The sequence below is a fragment of the Lycium barbarum genome, chromosome 10, assembly GCF_019175385.1.
Source record: "Lycium barbarum isolate Lr01 chromosome 10, ASM1917538v2, whole genome shotgun sequence".
Taxonomy (NCBI): Eukaryota; Viridiplantae; Streptophyta; class Magnoliopsida; order Solanales; family Solanaceae; genus Lycium; species Lycium barbarum.
Genome location: NC_083346.1, coordinates 12,664,597 through 12,683,358, shown reverse-complemented (window position 1 = coordinate 12,683,358; position 18,762 = coordinate 12,664,597). Strand labels below are relative to the sequence as shown.

General features: G+C 33.9%; 1 protein-coding gene across 1 annotated transcript; it reads left to right on the top strand.

Moving 5' to 3' along the window:
- Positions 1-3,037: 3,037 nt before the first annotated feature.
- Positions 3,038-18,610, top strand: LOC132616085 (TMV resistance protein N-like). Its single transcript, XM_060330680.1, has 12 exons — positions 3,038-4,737; positions 5,075-6,152; positions 7,942-8,227; positions 12,286-12,736; positions 13,552-15,337; positions 15,501-15,605; positions 16,591-16,683; positions 16,978-17,022; positions 17,175-17,258; positions 17,475-17,578; positions 17,885-18,010; positions 18,176-18,610. Exons 1-5 carry the CDS (start codon positions 4,232-4,234, stop codon positions 15,269-15,271), a joined length of 4,041 nt encoding a protein of 1,346 aa, XP_060186663.1. The 5' UTR covers positions 3,038-4,231; the 3' UTR covers positions 15,272-15,337; positions 15,501-15,605; positions 16,591-16,683; positions 16,978-17,022; positions 17,175-17,258; positions 17,475-17,578; positions 17,885-18,010; positions 18,176-18,610.
- The last annotated feature ends 152 nt before the right edge of the window (positions 18,611-18,762 follow it).

Sequence of the window (18,762 nt, the reverse complement as noted above, 5' to 3'; positions counted from 1 at the left end):
TCTCCAAACTCACGAAAAAAAAAAGTAGACCCCATATTAACAAAATCAAGCAATATCAAAAAAAAAAAAAGTGAACCCCATATTAAAAAAATAAACAATGTCAAAAAAAAAAAGTGCAGACTTTGTATTTATAGCAAACATTAATATAATAAAGTTTTAGATACGGAATACAAACTACAATGTTATATTAATCGTGTTTTGAACATAATATATATATATATATATATATATGCATAAAAACAGTGCAAACTAATAATGTCAAAAAAAAATGCACCCCATATTAAAAAATCAAACAATATTCATGTAATTTCCAAAGTATCCCAATAAGTTAATAATGATGGATTCATTGCCACATGAGTATCAATTCATTAGTGGGAGCAAATGAAATTATTGTACAACAAAAAACATGGACCTCATATTATTGCTTTTTTTATATAGTCAAACCATACAATTTTTTTTATTTTTTATATTAGCTTGAGATCTAATTTGGATATTGAACTGTTGTATTTGCTATTCCGCCATGTCAGTTATTTGTTATGTTTACTAAAATAAATATACGTAAAATATTTATATTTTAAAATAAAATAGAATTTAATTACTTTTTCATTTTTATTCTTACTCTAATAAATTTGAAAAGAGATTAATGTCATAAAAAAAAAAATATCAAATGGAGATTAAATAATGAATATGGTAAATTAGTCAAATTATAATTCTAATCGACGTTTTCTTAAAAAACCATGCAAAAGACAACATGACAAGTAAAATGAGCTAAACCGAGAATATTTACCAAAAATTAAAAAATAGTATTTCTTCGTTTAAATAGAAAATCAATTTCTACTTTGTTTCGTTTTAAACATGTAAAATTAATTTAATAATTTGAATTAGAATTATCCAAATCAAAATTTGATAAAAAATAATAAGTATTTTACACTTTTAAATTAGTCGAATTAAAATTGAAAGTATCAACTGATGCTTAAATATTGCTATTATTTTATCTCAAAGAGAGGAAAATAGTTTCCTTTTAAACACGTCTTCTCTTTTAAAAAATATTAATAATTTTTTGCCGATTTTGTATTCGTAGCAAACACTACTATAATAAAATTTTAGATATGGAGCACAAACTAAAATGTTATATTAATCGTGTTTTGAACATAGTGTGTGTGTGTGTGTATATATATATATATATATATATATATACACACACACACACACACATAGATACACTATAATCTAAAGTGTTGGGCCCGTGCCCAGCACAGGTATAGGCCGTCTAGTGTGTGTGTATATATATATATATATATATATATATATAAATAGTGCAAACTTGTGCATGTTTATTAGCAATATAAAATATATATATTATCACTATCCAAACACAACTACATACACATAGATACACTATAATCCAAAGTGTTGAGCTAGCAAAAATTAAATACCAGCCCATTTGAAGGGCAATTTGGTCAAAGCACTTGCCATTGAATAATTCCATTAGTTAAAAGTAGAATCTTACTGTAGCTCAGTATTAAATATATTCGTACTTTCCCTATTTTGCCCCTGCTCATAAAAATTGCATCAGAACAGATGATGTCATTTCAAGTGGCAGGTATTAATTATGTTTTTGGCCACGTGTCACTTTTACACTCCTTTTACCTTTCACTGTTTTATCATGGTCACATAAATTCACTTAATAAACAAATAACATTTACATATATGTATTAATGTTCATCTATATATATGCATTGACAGTGCAAATTTAGGTATGTTTATCAGCAGTATAAAATATATATATATATATATATATATATATATATATACTATCACTACCCAATACATAAATCTTTACAATTATACGCAACTACATACACATAGATGCACTATATAATCCAAAGTGTTGGGCCCCGGCATACGCCATCTAGTTAATTTAGAAAAGGCACAACTGGGATATTACCCTTCTTTTTCTTTGCAGTTTCTATGGACTTGTACCTTGAGTTGTTCATTGCGTATAGGGCAATTTGCACTATTATCCTTTGTTGGGAGTGGTCTTTAATTTTTTGCCTTAACTTGCTGGTCTTTAATTTATGTTTTTCGCCTAAAATATTCGAGTGTTTGGGTTCGAATTCCGACTTAATCATAAAGATAAAATAAAAAATTACAAGATAAAGCTTTGCAAAAAGTCTGCATTATGCAGTAAATTTTACCTTAAGACACAACTAAAAGCCTGTCGTATCCTTATTAGGCAAACTTTTAGTTATGCCGTAAGAAAAAGTCTGCCTTATGCGGCATACTTTGGTTAAGCATAACTTATAAGACATACTTTTGGTTATGCCTTAACCAAAGTCTATAGTGTAAAACAGACTTTTTATAAAGTCTTGTCTTGCGATTTTTTTTAACTGAGCGGGGATTTGAATCCAGAATCTCGGGATATTTTCAGCCAACTTTTTAAGTGAAGGACAAAAATTAAAGACCAGTAATTTGAGGGACAAAAATTAAAGATCACCCCAAAAGAAGGACAATCCGCGCAAAAAAATGACGGGTAAATATGACCCGATAATGTAATACACCATCCGTCCCAATTTATGTGATACAATTTAACTGGACACAGAGTTTAAGAAATTAAAAAACACTTTTGAATTTTATGATCTAAAATAAATGTGGTTATGGACCGTCTCGTCTATCACAAAAAGTAAAAGTTAAAGTGAAATTACTACTCCCTCCGTTTCAATTTATGTGGACTCATTTGACTTGACATGATATTTAAGAAAAATGGAAGACTTTTAAAACTTGTAATTCAAATAAGTTTTGAATATTTGTGTGGCTGTAAATCACTTCATAAAGTGAATTTATTTTCAAATTAGGAAAGAAGCCATTTATTTTAACACGAATTAAAAAAAAATATGTTCACATAAATTAAAAGTGTAAAATAAAACAATTATTTTTTTAACAGACTAAAAAGGAAAATATATATTGAGGAAATACTTTTACACTGACAATATCTTAGCTTTTTTGCAAAAATTACATAGAATGCAGATCTGAAAATTCGAACCCCTAGCTTAAAAAATAAAAAATAAAAAGGGAATTTCATCTCCCAACCATTTCCAAATCCATTAGGAAATCTTTTCTTTCTCCTAATGCTTTTTGGAAGGGCCACTGGGCGTAAATGGTGACAGTTTCGGCTGTAAGTAGCTTCACCGTTTTTTTTCTTTGTAATTTTATAATTTCAGTAACTGAAGCGAGTGTTGAAAAGTTAATTTGATAGAACTGAGTTGTTACTGCAGAAATGTTAATTGAGAATTTAGCTTAAAATTTTGAATTTCGGGACTTGAATGCTGAACAGTTTATAGAGTTTGAGTAAATTCCACCTTGTGTTGGTAGGAAATAGAGTTAATGGTCAAAAAACACATCTAAATTTTTTTTTTTTTCGCGAGTTTAATACCTTAATTATCCATTGTTCCATTTATCTATCTAAACTATCACTCCTTTTGTATTAAAACACGTTTCGATGCTGAGTTGCCCTTCACGCGCCTGTTGCTGACATCGAGGAGTGTTTTAATTAATACAAAGGGAGTGATAGTTTAGGTAGGTAAAAGAAATAATGGATAGTTGGAGTATGAAACTCGTGAAAAAGTGACAATTTAGGTGTGTTTTTGGCCATTAACTTTAATGTTTATGAGAAAAACATGAAATTGAGGATTTTTTTTTTTTTTGAAATTGAGGAATATTGTTATGGGTGCAATGACAAAAGTGATCGTATTACGAGAATTGGGTATTTACTCATGAATTCAAGTTGCAGCTGTTATCGGTGACGATTTTTATTGTTTGGCAGAGGAGAGAAAAGGACGTTGGTGTTTATCCAACCGGGCATACTCTTTTCTTTGTAGCTTCATGGGCTTGTAATTTTAGCTGTCCATTCTTTACATATTACAGTGGAGATGTGGGGTCTTCTATTACAGTTTAAAGAGGCTTCACAGAAATTTCCCACTACTTACTTTTCTATTATGAATGAATAATATTCACTGAAAATATACCACATCTTATGCTGCCAGTTGAATAGGTCTAATAGCAATAATTCAATTCAATTGGAGTAGGACCCATCTTCATAGAAACTTTTCATATTTGATGTCCTATATATGACTTTGTCCCAAATATCATCCATTTAGATCTTATCACTACAAACAATCTATCCACACAAGTATTTTTCATTCTTCTCAAATTTCAACAAATAACTGGATCCATGGCATCAACTTCTTCTTCCGTGGGTAATTCACAGTACTGTCCTCCATGGAGGTACGATGTCTTTCTAAGTTTTAGAGGCGAAGATACTCGCAACACATTTACAAGTCACTTGGAAGAAGGTTTGCGAAAAAGGGGAATAGTCACCTTTCAAGATGAGAAAAGGCTAGAGCATGGAGATTTGATCCCAGAAAAACTCTTGAAAGCTATCAAAGAGTCTCAAGTTGCCCTCATTGTTTTCTCAAAGAATTATGCAACATCCAGATGGTGCTTGGATGAACTAGTGAAGATCATGGCATGCAAGGACAAAAATGGACAAATCGTCATACCGATCTTCTATAATGTGGATCCATCACATGTTCGAAATCAGAGGGAGAGCTTTGCAGAAGCCTTTGCCAAACACGAATCGAACTATAAGGATGATGTTGAGGGAATGCAGAAGGTGCAAGGATGGAGGACAGCTTTAACTAAAGCGGCCAATCTCAAAGGTTGTGACACCCGTAGCAGGTGAGTTAAATAAACTGAAACGGAGGTAATAGTTTATGAAGACTAGAGTCACATATTCTACTATAGAACAAAGAATCTGTGCCTAAAAAATGAGTCAAACGGAGTCTTAAATAAAATTTTCATATTAGATATGTTTCTATCAGTAAGAAGGGATAGTTCCTATTAATTTAATTACTCAATGACATTGTTACATGGATAATATTTTGAGTGGTTCTTCAGGAGTTTGATTTATGTGCTTAGTCCCTTTATCATAATTATGCAGTACTTACAGTGTGAAGTACTTCTCGTTCTTGACTTTCTAACCTATATATATCAACAAACTTCTTACTTTTTGTAGGATTGAATCAGAATGTATTCGGGATCTTGTTGACCAAATTTCTTCCAAATTATGCAAGACCTCTTTATCTTATTTGGAAGATATTGTGGGCATAAACACTCATTTAGAGAAAGTAAAATCCCTGCTAAAGATGGAAATCAATGATGTTCGAATTGTGGGGATCTGGGGAATAGGAGGAGTCGGTAAAACGACTATAGCAAGAGCTATTTTTGATACACTCTCATCTCAATTTGATGGTGCGTGTTTCCTTGCGGATATCAAAGAAAATAAAAATGGAATGCATTCTCTGCAAAACATCCTTCTTTCTGAACTTTTAAGGGAAGAAAAAAATTACGTGAATAATAAAATGGATGGGAAGCACCTGATTGCTCGTAGACTTCGAGTTATGAAGGTTTTAGTTGTGCTCGATGATATTAATCATGAAGATCATTTGGAATATTTAGCAGGGGATCTTCATTGGTTTGGCAATGGTAGTAGAATTATTGCAACAACTAGAGACAAACATTTTATAGGGAAGAATGATGTAGTATATGAAGTGACGACATTAGTTAAACATGAAGCTATTCAACTGTTCAATCAATATGCTTTCAAGAAAGAAGTTCCAGATGAGTGTTTTGAGGAGCTAACGTTGGAGGTAGTAAATCACGCTAAAGGCCTTCCTTTAGCCCTGAAAGTGTGGGGTTCTTTCTTACATAAGAGGGACATAACTGAGTGGAGAAGTGCTATAAATCGAATAAAGAAAAACTCCAGTTCAAAAATTGTTGAAAGCCTAAAAGTAAGTTACGATGGGTTGGAGCGTGAAGAGCAAGAGATATTTCTAGATATTGCATGCTTCTTAAGAGGGAGAAAAAAGTTTGAGATCATGCAAATTTTTGAGAACTGTGGTTTTGAAGCTAATATCGGATTGAGTGTCCTAATCGAAAAATCTCTCGTGTTCATCTCTACATATGACACGATTCAAATCCATGATTTAATACAAGATATGGGTAAATATGTAGTGAACATGCAAAAGGATCCGGGAGAACGTAGCAGATTATGGCTCGCTGAAGATATCGAAGAAGTGATGGTCAACAATACGGTAAGTAGGCTGAACAATGCAATGACATTCAATTTCTATTTTTCATATTCCAAAGACATATAGGTTCAATTCAAGCTATCTGTTTCTCACATTTTCATGCAAGCAATCAGATAGAAAATTAAATTCTTGGATAACCTCAATATCATCATAACGTACTTTCAGGTATAGAAGGTCTTTCCGTAATGAATAATCTTTGAAGTCATAATAGATAATCGGATTAGGTTTATTTGTACTGATCTTCTTTTTTCTCTGGCTCCTAGTGCTGGCAGAAGAACCATAGGTCTCACTTTCTGGTGTTCCTCAATCTGCTAAAGAAAATGTATTATTTGAAAGTAGATTTATATAATTAAGGGCAAAGGTGCAAATATACCCTCAACTTTGCATTTTAGAGTAGATATACCCCTCATGGTGCATATATCCATAAGGTTACACAAATGGTGCAAATATACCCTTTTTGCTGGCATAATTTTTTCTGACAATCATTTACCTTATTTTATAATTAAGAAAATGTCACTTGATTTAAAAATAAAAAATAAATAAAAAAAGTATATACTTTTTTTTAAGTAGACTTATTTTTTATTCTAGCGGGTTGTCTGATTCGTTTAAAACAAATATATCCCTGGCTTTAAAAAAAATAAGCCTACCTATTTTTTAAACGAACCTGACAACAACAACAAAACAACATAACCAGTTGAATCCCACAGTGTGGGGTCTGGGGAGGGTAAAGTGTACGCAAACCTTACTTCCACCTTGGAAAGTTGGGAGGTTGTTTCCGAAAGACCATCTGCTTAAAAGAAAACAAGGGAAAAGAGTCAGATACTGACAAGCAAATCAAAGCAATGCGAAAATGAGAAAAATAACAAGAGCAAAGAAGTAATGATAAAACAGCATGGAAGACAAGACCCAACACATAAAAGTAGGAATCAAAGGGCAAATAAATAATAGAGCAAAACTACGCCTACTAGTGCGAAAGCAAGCGAGACTACCTACTAGCCTTCTATCCTAATCTGAGTCCTCCACAACCTCCTATCTAAGGTCCTGTCCTCGGTAATCTGAAACTGCGCCATGTCCTGTCTAATCACCTCCCCCTAGTATTTCTTTGGCCTACCTCTACCTCTCCCAAATCCATCCATAGCCAACTTCTCACACCTCCGCACTGGGACATTTATGCCTCTCTTCTTCACATGCCCAAACCATCTCAACCTCGCGTTCTGCATCTTATCTTCCACCGATGCCACTCCACCTTGTCCCGGATGTCTTCATTCCTAATCCTATCTCTCCTAGTGTGCCCACACATCCACCGCAGCATTCTCATTTCCGCGACTTTAAAAGAACCAGACCCGACCCAAAAATAAGTCTACTAAAAATGGGTAGACTTATTTTTTTAAAGCTACATGATAATTTTTTAATCAAAAAACAAGCGAAATGATTTTTTTAAAAATCTTGTCAGCAAAAAGGGTATTTTTGCACCATTTATGTAACGACAGGGGTATATGCACCACTTTTTTAACGAAGGGTATATTTTCTCTAAATCGTAAAGTTGGAGGGTATACTTGCACCTTTTTCCCTATAATTAATTGCACAAAGTATTTCTCTTAAGAGACATATTTCTTAAAAAAGACCAACTAATATTATACCTTAATTTTTTCTAATGGTACTAGTTTTTCAAGAAGTTCTAGTGCAATGACAAAATTTGGCACTGTGAGCAGTGAGAAACTAATCCTATTGGTAAGCGAATTTTATTTGACATTTTAAATATACTTTGTAAACTAATGATCTTTTTTACCAGGGGACGAAGGCAGTGGAAGCAATCTGGTTTGATTATCAAGAAAAGTTATGTTTTAGTAAAGAGGCCATGAAAAATATGAAAATGCTTAGGATATTATATATGGGGTTCTTTGACTGGTCCGGAGACTCTTGCCATGATGGCTGCATGGAGTACCTGCCCAACAACTTGCGTTGGTTTGTCTGGTATCGTTATCCTTGGGAGTCATTGCCAGCTACATTTGAACCCAAAAGGCTTGTTCATCTTGAACTCGGTCGCAGTGAACTGCGTCAGTTATGGAAGGAAACAAAGGTACAATAGTCAAATTCTACTTTATTCTAATTTTTCTCTATAACTATTTTTTTCCCTTTAGTAATGAGAAAATGTTATTGCTTTCGCCCTGTTTTATTTGATATACTTTCTATTTTGGCTTGCGCTAAAATTATAATAGAAAAAATAAAGTATAAAGAGGAGATGTGAGGGTTTTTATAGTTTAAACTAAGTTCAAAAACAAAATTAAAAGTAAATAATTTAGTAATACTTAAAAGTATTGTTGATAAAATTAAACCACTAAAGGAATTCCTAGCAATAGAATAAAAGGGTAAAAAATACATTAAATATCAGGACTCAGGAGTAAGAATTTTTTAAATATTTTTCTACTCCATATTTATTAAAAGAGGACTAATAATCAAAGACATCAAGTCGAGTGCCAAGCTAATTAATGGTCACGTAGCAATGTACAATACTAAGTAATGACTAATACACCAACAATAAGCAAGGGACAAAAAGAGGAATAAATTAAAAAGAAATCATTGTAAAGTATAAAAGAATGAACCTTATTTGGATTTGAGATGAGAAAGTGCTTTAAATTATAAGGAGAAAAGTTATATCTATATATTATTAAAAAGAGGATAATCAAACTTGAGATTAAGTCAAGTGGTGCGTTAATAAGGTCACTTGGCACTTATTTGAATTTCAGGTGAGAAAGTGTTTTAAATTATTATAATAAGAAAAGTTATATCTATATATTAGTAAAAGGAAGATAATCAAGCTTGAGATTAAGCCAAGTGGTCCGTTAAAAAGGTCAACACTTGACACTTTTTAAGATAATGTTATAAAGAAAAATAAGGAACAAAAAAGTTATTCAATAATTTGTTTCTTCAATTTCATATATTGATATACTATTACATTAAGAAATAAGATAATTTGGAATTTTGATAAAGTAACGTGATATGCTCAAACAAGCCATATCATAATTTAACATGATTAATATATGTAATATGGTCCGCAGATTGCTCGGGTTCTAATACCACCGCTTGTTAAAATATGAGGAGTTTATCTTGTACAATAATTTCCTAGAATGATATATAAGCATTTACATTGTTTCCGAATTTAACACTTTGTTTCTCCCATGCTATATTACACTTCCTTAATGAAACAAATCTTTTTCTTCAATTTTTTCTAAATCAATTTTAGATTGTTTTGTATTTTGGCAAAATACTAAAAACTTCCTCAAATTTGGTACGTTTTATCCCGTGCAGACCTAAACTTATTGTTGTCTTCATTAGTCTCTTTGTTATCATTTATTTTCTTGACGAGTCTTAGGTTTAGATCCGCGCCTCCGTGTGGCATTTTTTTTGGAATATAATTTTTTTTTTTTTTTGCCTTGTTAAATTTTGGGCCAAGTTTTTTAAAAACATGTCGGAACTCCAGTATTTAGGCTAAGCTTTTTCATTTTATTACAAGTAATGGAATTTCAACCAGCTTTTTTACATGCTTGGTCCGAAAAGAAAAATACTATATTAATATAAATTGAGTCTAAAGAGGAAATAAAAAAATACATAGTTGGAACTCTACTACCTTGGCTAATTTTTTTAATTTGGAGAAATATAATGAAGTTTCAGCCAATTTCTTTTCTCTTACAGATTTAGGCCCAAAAAAAATATACAATCAGAATATACAGTCATTCAATGAATTTGTGAATGAAGTAGTGAATCATTTGCATGTGTAGATGGAATGGAAGGTGACTATATATATATATATATAAAACTCCATTATTCCGGCAATATATTTTTATAATCGCTGAAAATAATGGAGTTGCAACCACATTTTTGTATATACATATTTTGCCCAAAAAAGAAAAAATACACAGTTGAAATAAATAGTCATTGCATCTAAAAAAATAACAAAATGAAATGTGCAGTTGTAACTCCATTATTTTGGCAAAAATTTTTGGTTTGGCTAAAATAATGGAGTTCTAACCACGTTTTTTTTTTTTTTTTGCTATAGATTGGTTCCAAAAAAGAAAAAAGAGGAAATTTCCGAAATGACCAATTCGCTGACTTACATTGCAAAAATTTGGCCCAAAAACACTTTTTATACAATGTTATACACTTGGGGGTCGTTTGGTGGCTAGTAAAATGACACTTTATTCATGTATTAAAATTCTGCATAGCTTATACCATGTTTGGTAGCTAGTAAAGAAACACCTTATTCATGTATTAATTTCTGCAGAGTTATACCGCATTTGATAGCTAGTTAGGAAGTAAGTCATTCATGTATGAAATTAGTACGACGTTTGGTTTGCAATTTAGAAACCCGCATAACTAATATATGTATAAGTTGTGAGGGAATCTATGTATCATTTTATGTGGGGTAGAAGATGGAATAATTAATGCATGAATAAAAAGTTGAAATGACAATATTACCCTTATCACTCCCCACCTAAATACTTTCCTTTTCTAAACAAATTATATAATTTTCTAATATAATATCTTACAATAATAATTTAATAGTTTGTAAAAATATATAATATTTTAATTGTAAAATAAAAATAAAAATTAAAAGGTATATAAATTTATTAACTTTTAATATAACTAACCAACATCCAAAGAAATAATTTATGCACAACTAAACCCAGCATATGTAAACCCCTGCATAACTAATACATGCATAACTAATACATACATAATTCTGACCAACTACCAAACGACCTTTTATATATAAAAGACAAGTACATTATATATATAGGTGTATGAAAGTGTATAATGTGACACTAAATGATATAATTATACAATATTATACACAAAAATACGCACTTATACACATTTATACACAATTATATAATATCGTATAAGTGGTTATAAACATAGATATGGACAGGTTTTGAATAAGAATTGCATTTTTAGACAAGACAAATACATTATGTATATAGGTGTATGAAAATGTATAATAGTATATAAGAGGGGTGTATACACCCATATACACTATTTTACGCTCACTACCGCTGCACCTACCAGTTTCTCCACCTTCGGCGAATTCCCCACCGCCACCGTCATCGCCAATACGGAGCTTTCTTCCATCACAATAACTGAAACTGTAGACATTTGACCCGTCTCTAAGTCGTATCTCTATGAAGGAACTCGCCGTCACGACCCGAGATTTCTCGCCCGAACTCATCATTGACTAGAGGTTTCATGATGGTGTACAAAGAGAAGCTCAACTCCGGCATCTCGTCGCCGTTGAAAAGCTCTCCGCCGATGCTTTCCAAGGGTTTAGGGAGTTTCGGGCCGAGATGGAAACCCTAACGCGGCAGAGAGAGAGAGAGAGAGAGGAGGCTGGGTCATTTTTCGTAAGATTTAAAATGGTGGGTCAATTTTGATAGCATTTTTACCCTAATTAACATACAACGTAATTAAGTCAAGAAAAAAAAATACACAATTGAAATAAATAGCCATTACATTTAAAGAAGAAATGAAAAAAAAAATACAAATTTGGGTCAAAATACAACAACAATAAACCCTGCATTGTATATTAAGAATAAGGAAGAAGAAATATTGAGAAATATCTTGGAAGCCAATTTTCGATTTTTCTTTCACATTCACACACCTAGAAGAGTATATCCACGCTACATCAACTTCCAAGGGGTAAATGCTAACGCAAATAGTTAAGTATGAGGGATAATTAAGATGACGCAACTTTTAAGTGTGCACCAAATAAAACAGGTCAAGTTTAAGGCGTTTTAGGTATTCTACCTTTTAGTTATAGTTACACTTTTATTTAGTAACTGAACATTAAATTTGATATAAAAATAAAATAAAACAATTTATGATTTCACACCAAATATTGTGTTGACTGTCATAGTCCAAATGTCATTACTCATTTTTTGTCTGAGAAGTAACCTAAACACAGAGGTCATTTGATGCCCGCAGATAGAAAATGAAAAGAAGAAAAGAAAGGAAATACGATTTTAGATTCATAGATAGGACCACGACCCAAATCTAAATCCTGGGGAGCACCTTAATTTTATGATAATTATTTTACTTGGCATCTCTTGTTTTCCTATCTCATTATTTGTATGTTTTGAACAACATTTGCCGTCTCTACGAAGGCTAGATCTCAGCTACTCCAAAAGCCTGATGGGAACACTAGATTTCAAGGGGATGCCAAATTTGAAGTATTTGAATCTGCGATGGTGTAGTAATCTTGAAGAGGTTCACCATTCCCTGGGGTATTGTGGAAAACTAAGTGTGTTAAATTTGTGGCATTGTAAGAGTCTTAAGAGGTTTCCATGTGTTAACGTGGAATCTCTTGAATATCTGGATCTACGTGGTTGCTCTAGTTTAGAGAAATTTCCAGAAATCCTCGGAAGAATGAAGCCGGAGTTAAAGATCAAGATGAGAAACTCTGGAATAAGAGTACTAGCATCATCTATTCAGTACCTAACTCACATTACCGAGCTAGATTTGGGAGGTATGAAAAACCTTGTAGCTCTTCCAAGCAACATTGGCATGCTGAAAAGCTTGATGGAGCTAAATGTGTCTCATTGCTTAAAACTTGAAATATTGCCAGAAGAGATAGGGGATTTAGAAAGCTTGGTGGAGCTAGATGTGTCAAATTGCTCAAAACTTGAAAGCTTGCCAGAACAGATAGGGGATTTAGAAATCTTGGAGACGCTTGATGCCAGCTACACTCTAATATCACAACCTCCGTCTTCCATTGTCCGTTTGAACAAGCTTAAATTCTTGACTTTTGCAAAACAAAAATCACAAGTAGGCCTCAACAATGGAGTGTACTTTGTGTTCCCTCAAATAAATGAGGGGTTACACTCATTGGAACGTCTGGATCTCAGTTACTGCAATCTAATAGACGGAGGACTTCCGGGAGACATTGGATGCTTATCCTCTTTGAAAGAGTTGAATCTCAGCGGAAATAGCTTTCAGCCTTTGCCTCGAAGCATATCCCAACTTGGTGCTCTTCAATCCTTGGACTTATCGGATTGCGAGAGGCTTAAACAATTACCGGATATCATAGGGATGCCAAATTTGGAGACTTTGAATCTGTCAAATTGTATGAATCTTGAAGAGGTTCATCATTCCCTGGGATTTCTCAAAAAGCTCTTGAGATTAGAATTGACTAATTGTAAACGGCTTAAGAGGTTTCCAGCTTTGTGCATCGATTCCCTTGAATATCTAGGTCTAGAGGGGTGCTCTAGTTTAGAAAATTTTCCAGAAATCCTCAGAAGTGTGAATTTGGAGTTAAAGAGTGGGATAAGCCACCTAGATTTGAGTGGTTTAGAAAACCTTGTAACACTTTCGAGCAGCATTGGTATGTGGAAAAGCTTGGTTGGTCTAGAATATCGGGTTGCTCAAAACTTGAAAGCTTGCCAGAAGATATGGGGGATTTAGAAAACTTGGAGCGGCTTGATGCCAACTGTACTCTAATCTCACAACTTCCATCTTCTATTGTCCGGTTGAACAAGCTTGAATTCTTGAGTTTTGAGAAACAAAAATCAGAAGTAGGCCTCGAAGATGGAGTGTACTTTGTGTTCCCTCCGGTGTCTGACGGATTACGCTTGTTGGAAATTCTGAATCTCAATTACTGCAATCTAATAGATGGAGGAATTCCAGTGGACATTGGATGCTTATCCTCTTTGAAAAGGTTGTATCTCAAAGGAAATAATTTTGAGTATTTGCCTCGAAGTATAGCCCAACTTGGTGCTCTTCGATCCTTGGACTTAAGAGAGTGCAAGAGGCTCGTCGAGTTGCCAGGTTTCATGGGGATGCCAAACTTAGTGACTTTGAATCTGTCAAATTGTATGAATCTAGAACAGTTGCCAGATTTCGTGGGGATGCCAAACTTGGAGACTTTGAATCTGTCAAACTGTATGAATCTTGAAGTGGTTCATCATTCCCTGGGATTTCTCAAAAAGCTCTTGAGATTAGAATTGACTAATTGTAAACGGCTTAAGAGGTTTCCAGAAGAGATAGGGGATTTAGAAGAATTGGAGCGGCTTGATGCCAGCTATACTCTAATCTCACGACCTCCGCCTTCCATCTTCCGCTTGAACAAGCTTAAGTTCTTGAGTTTTGCGAAACAAAAATCAAAAGTAGGCCTTGAAGATGGAGTATACTTTGTGTTCCCTCAAGTGAATGAAGGGTTATGCTCATTGGAAAATTTGGATCTCGGTTACTGCAATCTAATAGATGGAGGACTTCCGGAAGACATTGGATCCTTATCCTCTTTGAAAAAGTTGTATCTCACTGGAAATAATTTTGAGCATTTGCCTCGAAGCATAGCCCAACTTGGTGCTCTTCGATCCTTGTGCTTACTAGATTGCGCGAGACTTGCACAGCTGCCAGAATTTCCACAACAATTAGATACAATATATGCAGATTGGAGCAATGATTGGATCTGTAATTCGTTGTTTCAGAATATCTCATCATTGCAGCATGACATCTCTGCTTTAGATTCCTTGTCACTAAGAGTGTTCACCAGCAGGATCTATGATTTTCGGATGCGGAGTATCCCGAGTTGGTTCCGGTATCAGGGAATGGATACAAATGTATTAGTCAATTTGCCTAAAAATTGGTATGTACCTGATAACTTCTTGGGATTTGCTGTATGTTACTCTGGCAGCTTAGTTGAAACCACAGCACAATTGATTCCCTTATGTGATGACGGGATGTCATGGATGACCCAGAAACTTGCCTTATCCAACCATTCAGAATGTGATACTGAACCCACTATTCAATTTTTCTTGGTGCCTCTGGCTGGCTTATGGGATACATCAAAGGCAAATGGAAAAACACCAAATGACTATGGGCGTATTAGGTTATCTTTTTATGGAGAAATGGAGTTTGGACTTCGTTTGTTGTATAAAGATGAAGCGGAGCTTGATGCCTTGTTACAAATGAGGGGAAATAATGATGAACCAACAGAACATTGCATTGGGACAAGTAGTGAACACCATGAATCTGTTTCTAATGAAGCAGTTGCTCCTCTTGTAGAAACAAAGGTCACACTTCTGGAATTCGTGGGATCTCTGTTTTTGAGAATCTGCAGTAACAAATAGAGTGGCCAGCCTCTCAGGAACTCTGCAGCTCTTTCCTGCAAAACCACGATTTTGGCTTAAATATAGGTACATATCAAAAGATTATCACATTTCCATGACTTGTTTCTTTTGCAGATGGTAGTGAATTGTGCTCTCTCTTTATTTTTTTAATTTAAAAAAAAAATGTAATTCTCTCCTATTAACTGGAAAGTTTGCTTCTAAAACTAATATTTTTTCCCCCTATTCGCAGTTGCTCATGAATGAGTGATGTACATATCAACCATGAGTTTTGTCAATTGATTCTCCATCTTATCTCCGCTTGTGTGAAGCCATGCATAACCATGGTGAGTTAAAGGTATGAACAAGTTTAAATTTTCAATGCTCAAATCAGATCCTTGGAATTGTTCTATCTTAATGGAATTCTTACCTTCAACTACTCACAAATCAAGAATTTGTCCTTGAAATTTACTAAAGTTTAAAATGAAAAGATACTACTACAAATTGGGGGAACTTACGATGAAATAATAACCACTATTTACGTTATGTATGCCCGAAATTGCTTTGCCATTTTGAAAAGATTTCAGAAATGCTGGCAAGTGGCAACACTAATAGAGTCACAGAAAAATGAAAATCCATGATATTCCATAGGCTTTTCCTGTCAAATGAATAATGTAACAACTTAGATTTGATGCCCTGAAAAGTAATGTATAACCATGCTCGAATTTCCTTATGGTCGATAAGACTGCTTTACCCGCATGATCGTCTTCTTTTTACAATTCAATTGGCTCTAAAACGGTTCGTTAAAATAAATTATTTAGTTTCTTTAATTAGTTTACTCACCTTTTCAATGAGAATGAAGGACTAGGCTTTCTCCTCAATAATCAATTATGTGTCATATTCATTCTGATGTATCATGGTTTCTTGAAAGATGAATACTGTAATTGTTCTCCTCTGTCTGGTAAACTCTATTTCCATAAGTACAGAATCAATCCAAGACTGAGAGTGTAAGGGGCAAAAAAGGAAATCTGCATGTTAAATTCAAAATATAAACAAATAGGAAATCTAATTGTATCTTCAATAGATCACTCAAGTAAAGCAAACTTCAAGAAATGTGTGTTACTGTCTTACATCATGGGCTAGAATTTTCTTATCGGAAAAGATATCTTGTTCAAGGTGATAATGCTCGAATGTGAAAGCAGATTATAGCTAGAACATTCAGATATCCCTGTTTTGACCCTTGTGCCTGAACCATTAAGGGCGAGCTCTTGGTTTAACTATTTGCTGCATTAGTTACAGAGCTAATTTTCCTCCATGAAGTAAAACTTTGGTGAGTTTTTCAGGCTAGTGCATATGATGAGGAGTTTATGCGGCAGTTGCTACAGCTTGATCAACAGTTGGCTAAGTAGAGGCAAGAGACTGAAGATGTTGAGGAAGTAAATAATTACTCTGGATTTAATTTATAGAACTAAACTTGAATGTCACAGATACTTACTATTGTGATGGACATCTTACCCGAAAGAACCTACTCTCTATGCTCTCCATTAGAAACTGATGTTCACTTTTTCACCTGCAAAAAAAATTTCATTTTGAAAAAACCTGAAGTTTCTTACACGTTACATAACTTTAAAAACCTTATGTGGGACGACTCAGTTTAACACTTCTGCATCAATCTTTTTCTGATCGAAAGGTAATGATCATGCTCTAACTTTAGCAATCCACTTTTGCAGGGGCCATTTTCATATTTGTACCAAGTTAAACGTGGAGTTCAATCTGTATGCATTTACTTCAAGCCAATATTCTGTGTTTTTGAGTACCAAGTTTCAGATTTTGACTTGTTGCATGATTTTCATTTTGATCCTCTCTCAGATTGTTCTATTAGCAGAAATCTCTGTTTTAAATATAAGTATCTCTCTTGTTATGGCAGGGATGTCGGGAAAAAGACGAAACAATTGAAGATGCTGCATAGAGTGAGACAATGGAGGAAGCTGAGGTACAAAGGGATGTTAAGGTTCATTCTCCCTCGTGATCTCTTTCAGTTCTCTTATGCTTCTTTTGAAGGAAAATGTGAAACATAAGAAACCTAGTCTTTGTGTTAACTTTTCAATTACATCAGATAAAATATGTTTCCATTCTCAAAACATTAGATAAATGACAGAATACTAGCTGTGATAGAGTTAATGTCTTATGACCTTCCACCATTTTTTTTTGGGGCCAAAATATTCAGTGCCAGATTATTAAGCCAAGACTGAATGCACCAAATCATGATTAGATGTTGTGATCAGTGGCGGAGCCAGAATTTTCATCTAGGGGGTTCAAAAATTCTAAAAGGTAAATACACGAAGGAGTCAGGGGGTTCAACATCTACTATATATACATAATAAAATAATTTTAACTTTGAAAATATACTGTAATTTTTTGCCGAGGGGGTTCGGGATGAACCCCCTGGAGCTAAAGTGGCTCCGCCCCGGGTTGTGATCGTTGTGGATCAGGAATATGCGATCTTTTTATCTTACTGTTTGTTGTCTAGCTTGTTGACTTCGATCTTTATAAAAGTAAAGAGTAACATCTGTGTTTTGATTACTTATAAGTGGTTTTAACAAGTTTCACTCTTTTGGTTTTTGATTACTTTTGCAGTGCAAACTGGGACCATGGTACTTTGAGAGCACCGGTAACACTGCCTATGAAGAACACATGTTTCCTCTGTTTGTAATAGAGCAACTAGACTCTTGGCCTAAGAAAGAGATTCTCGAAATAACTTGGGTATGCAATAATCCGTTTTCTTCAAATCTACATATATCTATACGCTGGTCTTATTAGTAAAGGTGACATGACACCTCTGTTGGACCAGAATACCAAGTTCCATTATGAAATTAAATCACATCTTCACATTTTCTGATCAGTAGCCTGTCCAAAATCCTATGGCAGGTGAATGTGCGTGAAGCAACAACGATGTGCCAAAACGGGTGGATGAAAGAAGCCTTGGAACTATAGTTAGTCGCCTCACATCACAAAGCAAGCGGACCAAAGAGGAACAATTTTCCCAACTGGTGTTTGCCCATTTGCAAACACCAATTTTGATTGGTTGAAGTTGGCACTCTCACTCCGATAATAGTTTCCTCGAGTTAAACGAGAGTTCAGTGAAAACACTGTTAATTTTCCCTTGATGTGGCGAGGGTTAAAAAGAGAAAGAAGGTATCTTATTTCTGCAAGGAAGTTCATGAGATTGATCTTGATGCTATTTTATTTTGTAAAAATTTCATAGAATGACACATTTGAGTTTACATAAGAATTCTTCACAAAAGGCGTGTAATTATATATTTGAGTTTTGTCGAGAATAAGAAAAATCGATATATTGATCAATCTAAGTCTTTGAGAGAAAATGATTGAATTATATTTGGTAATTGGATCCACATTGTTATTGGTGCGACGAAAAAGGGGATGCTCTCTTATGCCTCATTTGTTTATTCATATCTTAGTTATTACGTGCATTTGTTGTTCTAGGTCTAAATCTT

What these genes read in the sequence shown, in the direction of transcription:
- LOC132616085 (XM_060330680.1), top strand. Translation starts at nt 4,232, where the DNA reads ATGGCATCAACTTCTTCTTCCGTGGGTAATTCACAGTACTGTCCTCCA. An exon ending in GGTTGTGACACCCGTAGCAG is followed by an intron (nt 4,738 to 5,074) that starts GTGAGTTAAATA and finishes TACTTTTTGTAG; the next exon opens with GATTGAATCAGAATGTATTC. An exon ending in AAGTGATGGTCAACAATACG is followed by an intron (nt 6,153 to 7,941) that starts GTAAGTAGGCTG and finishes CTTTTTTACCAG; the next exon opens with GGGACGAAGGCAGTGGAAGC.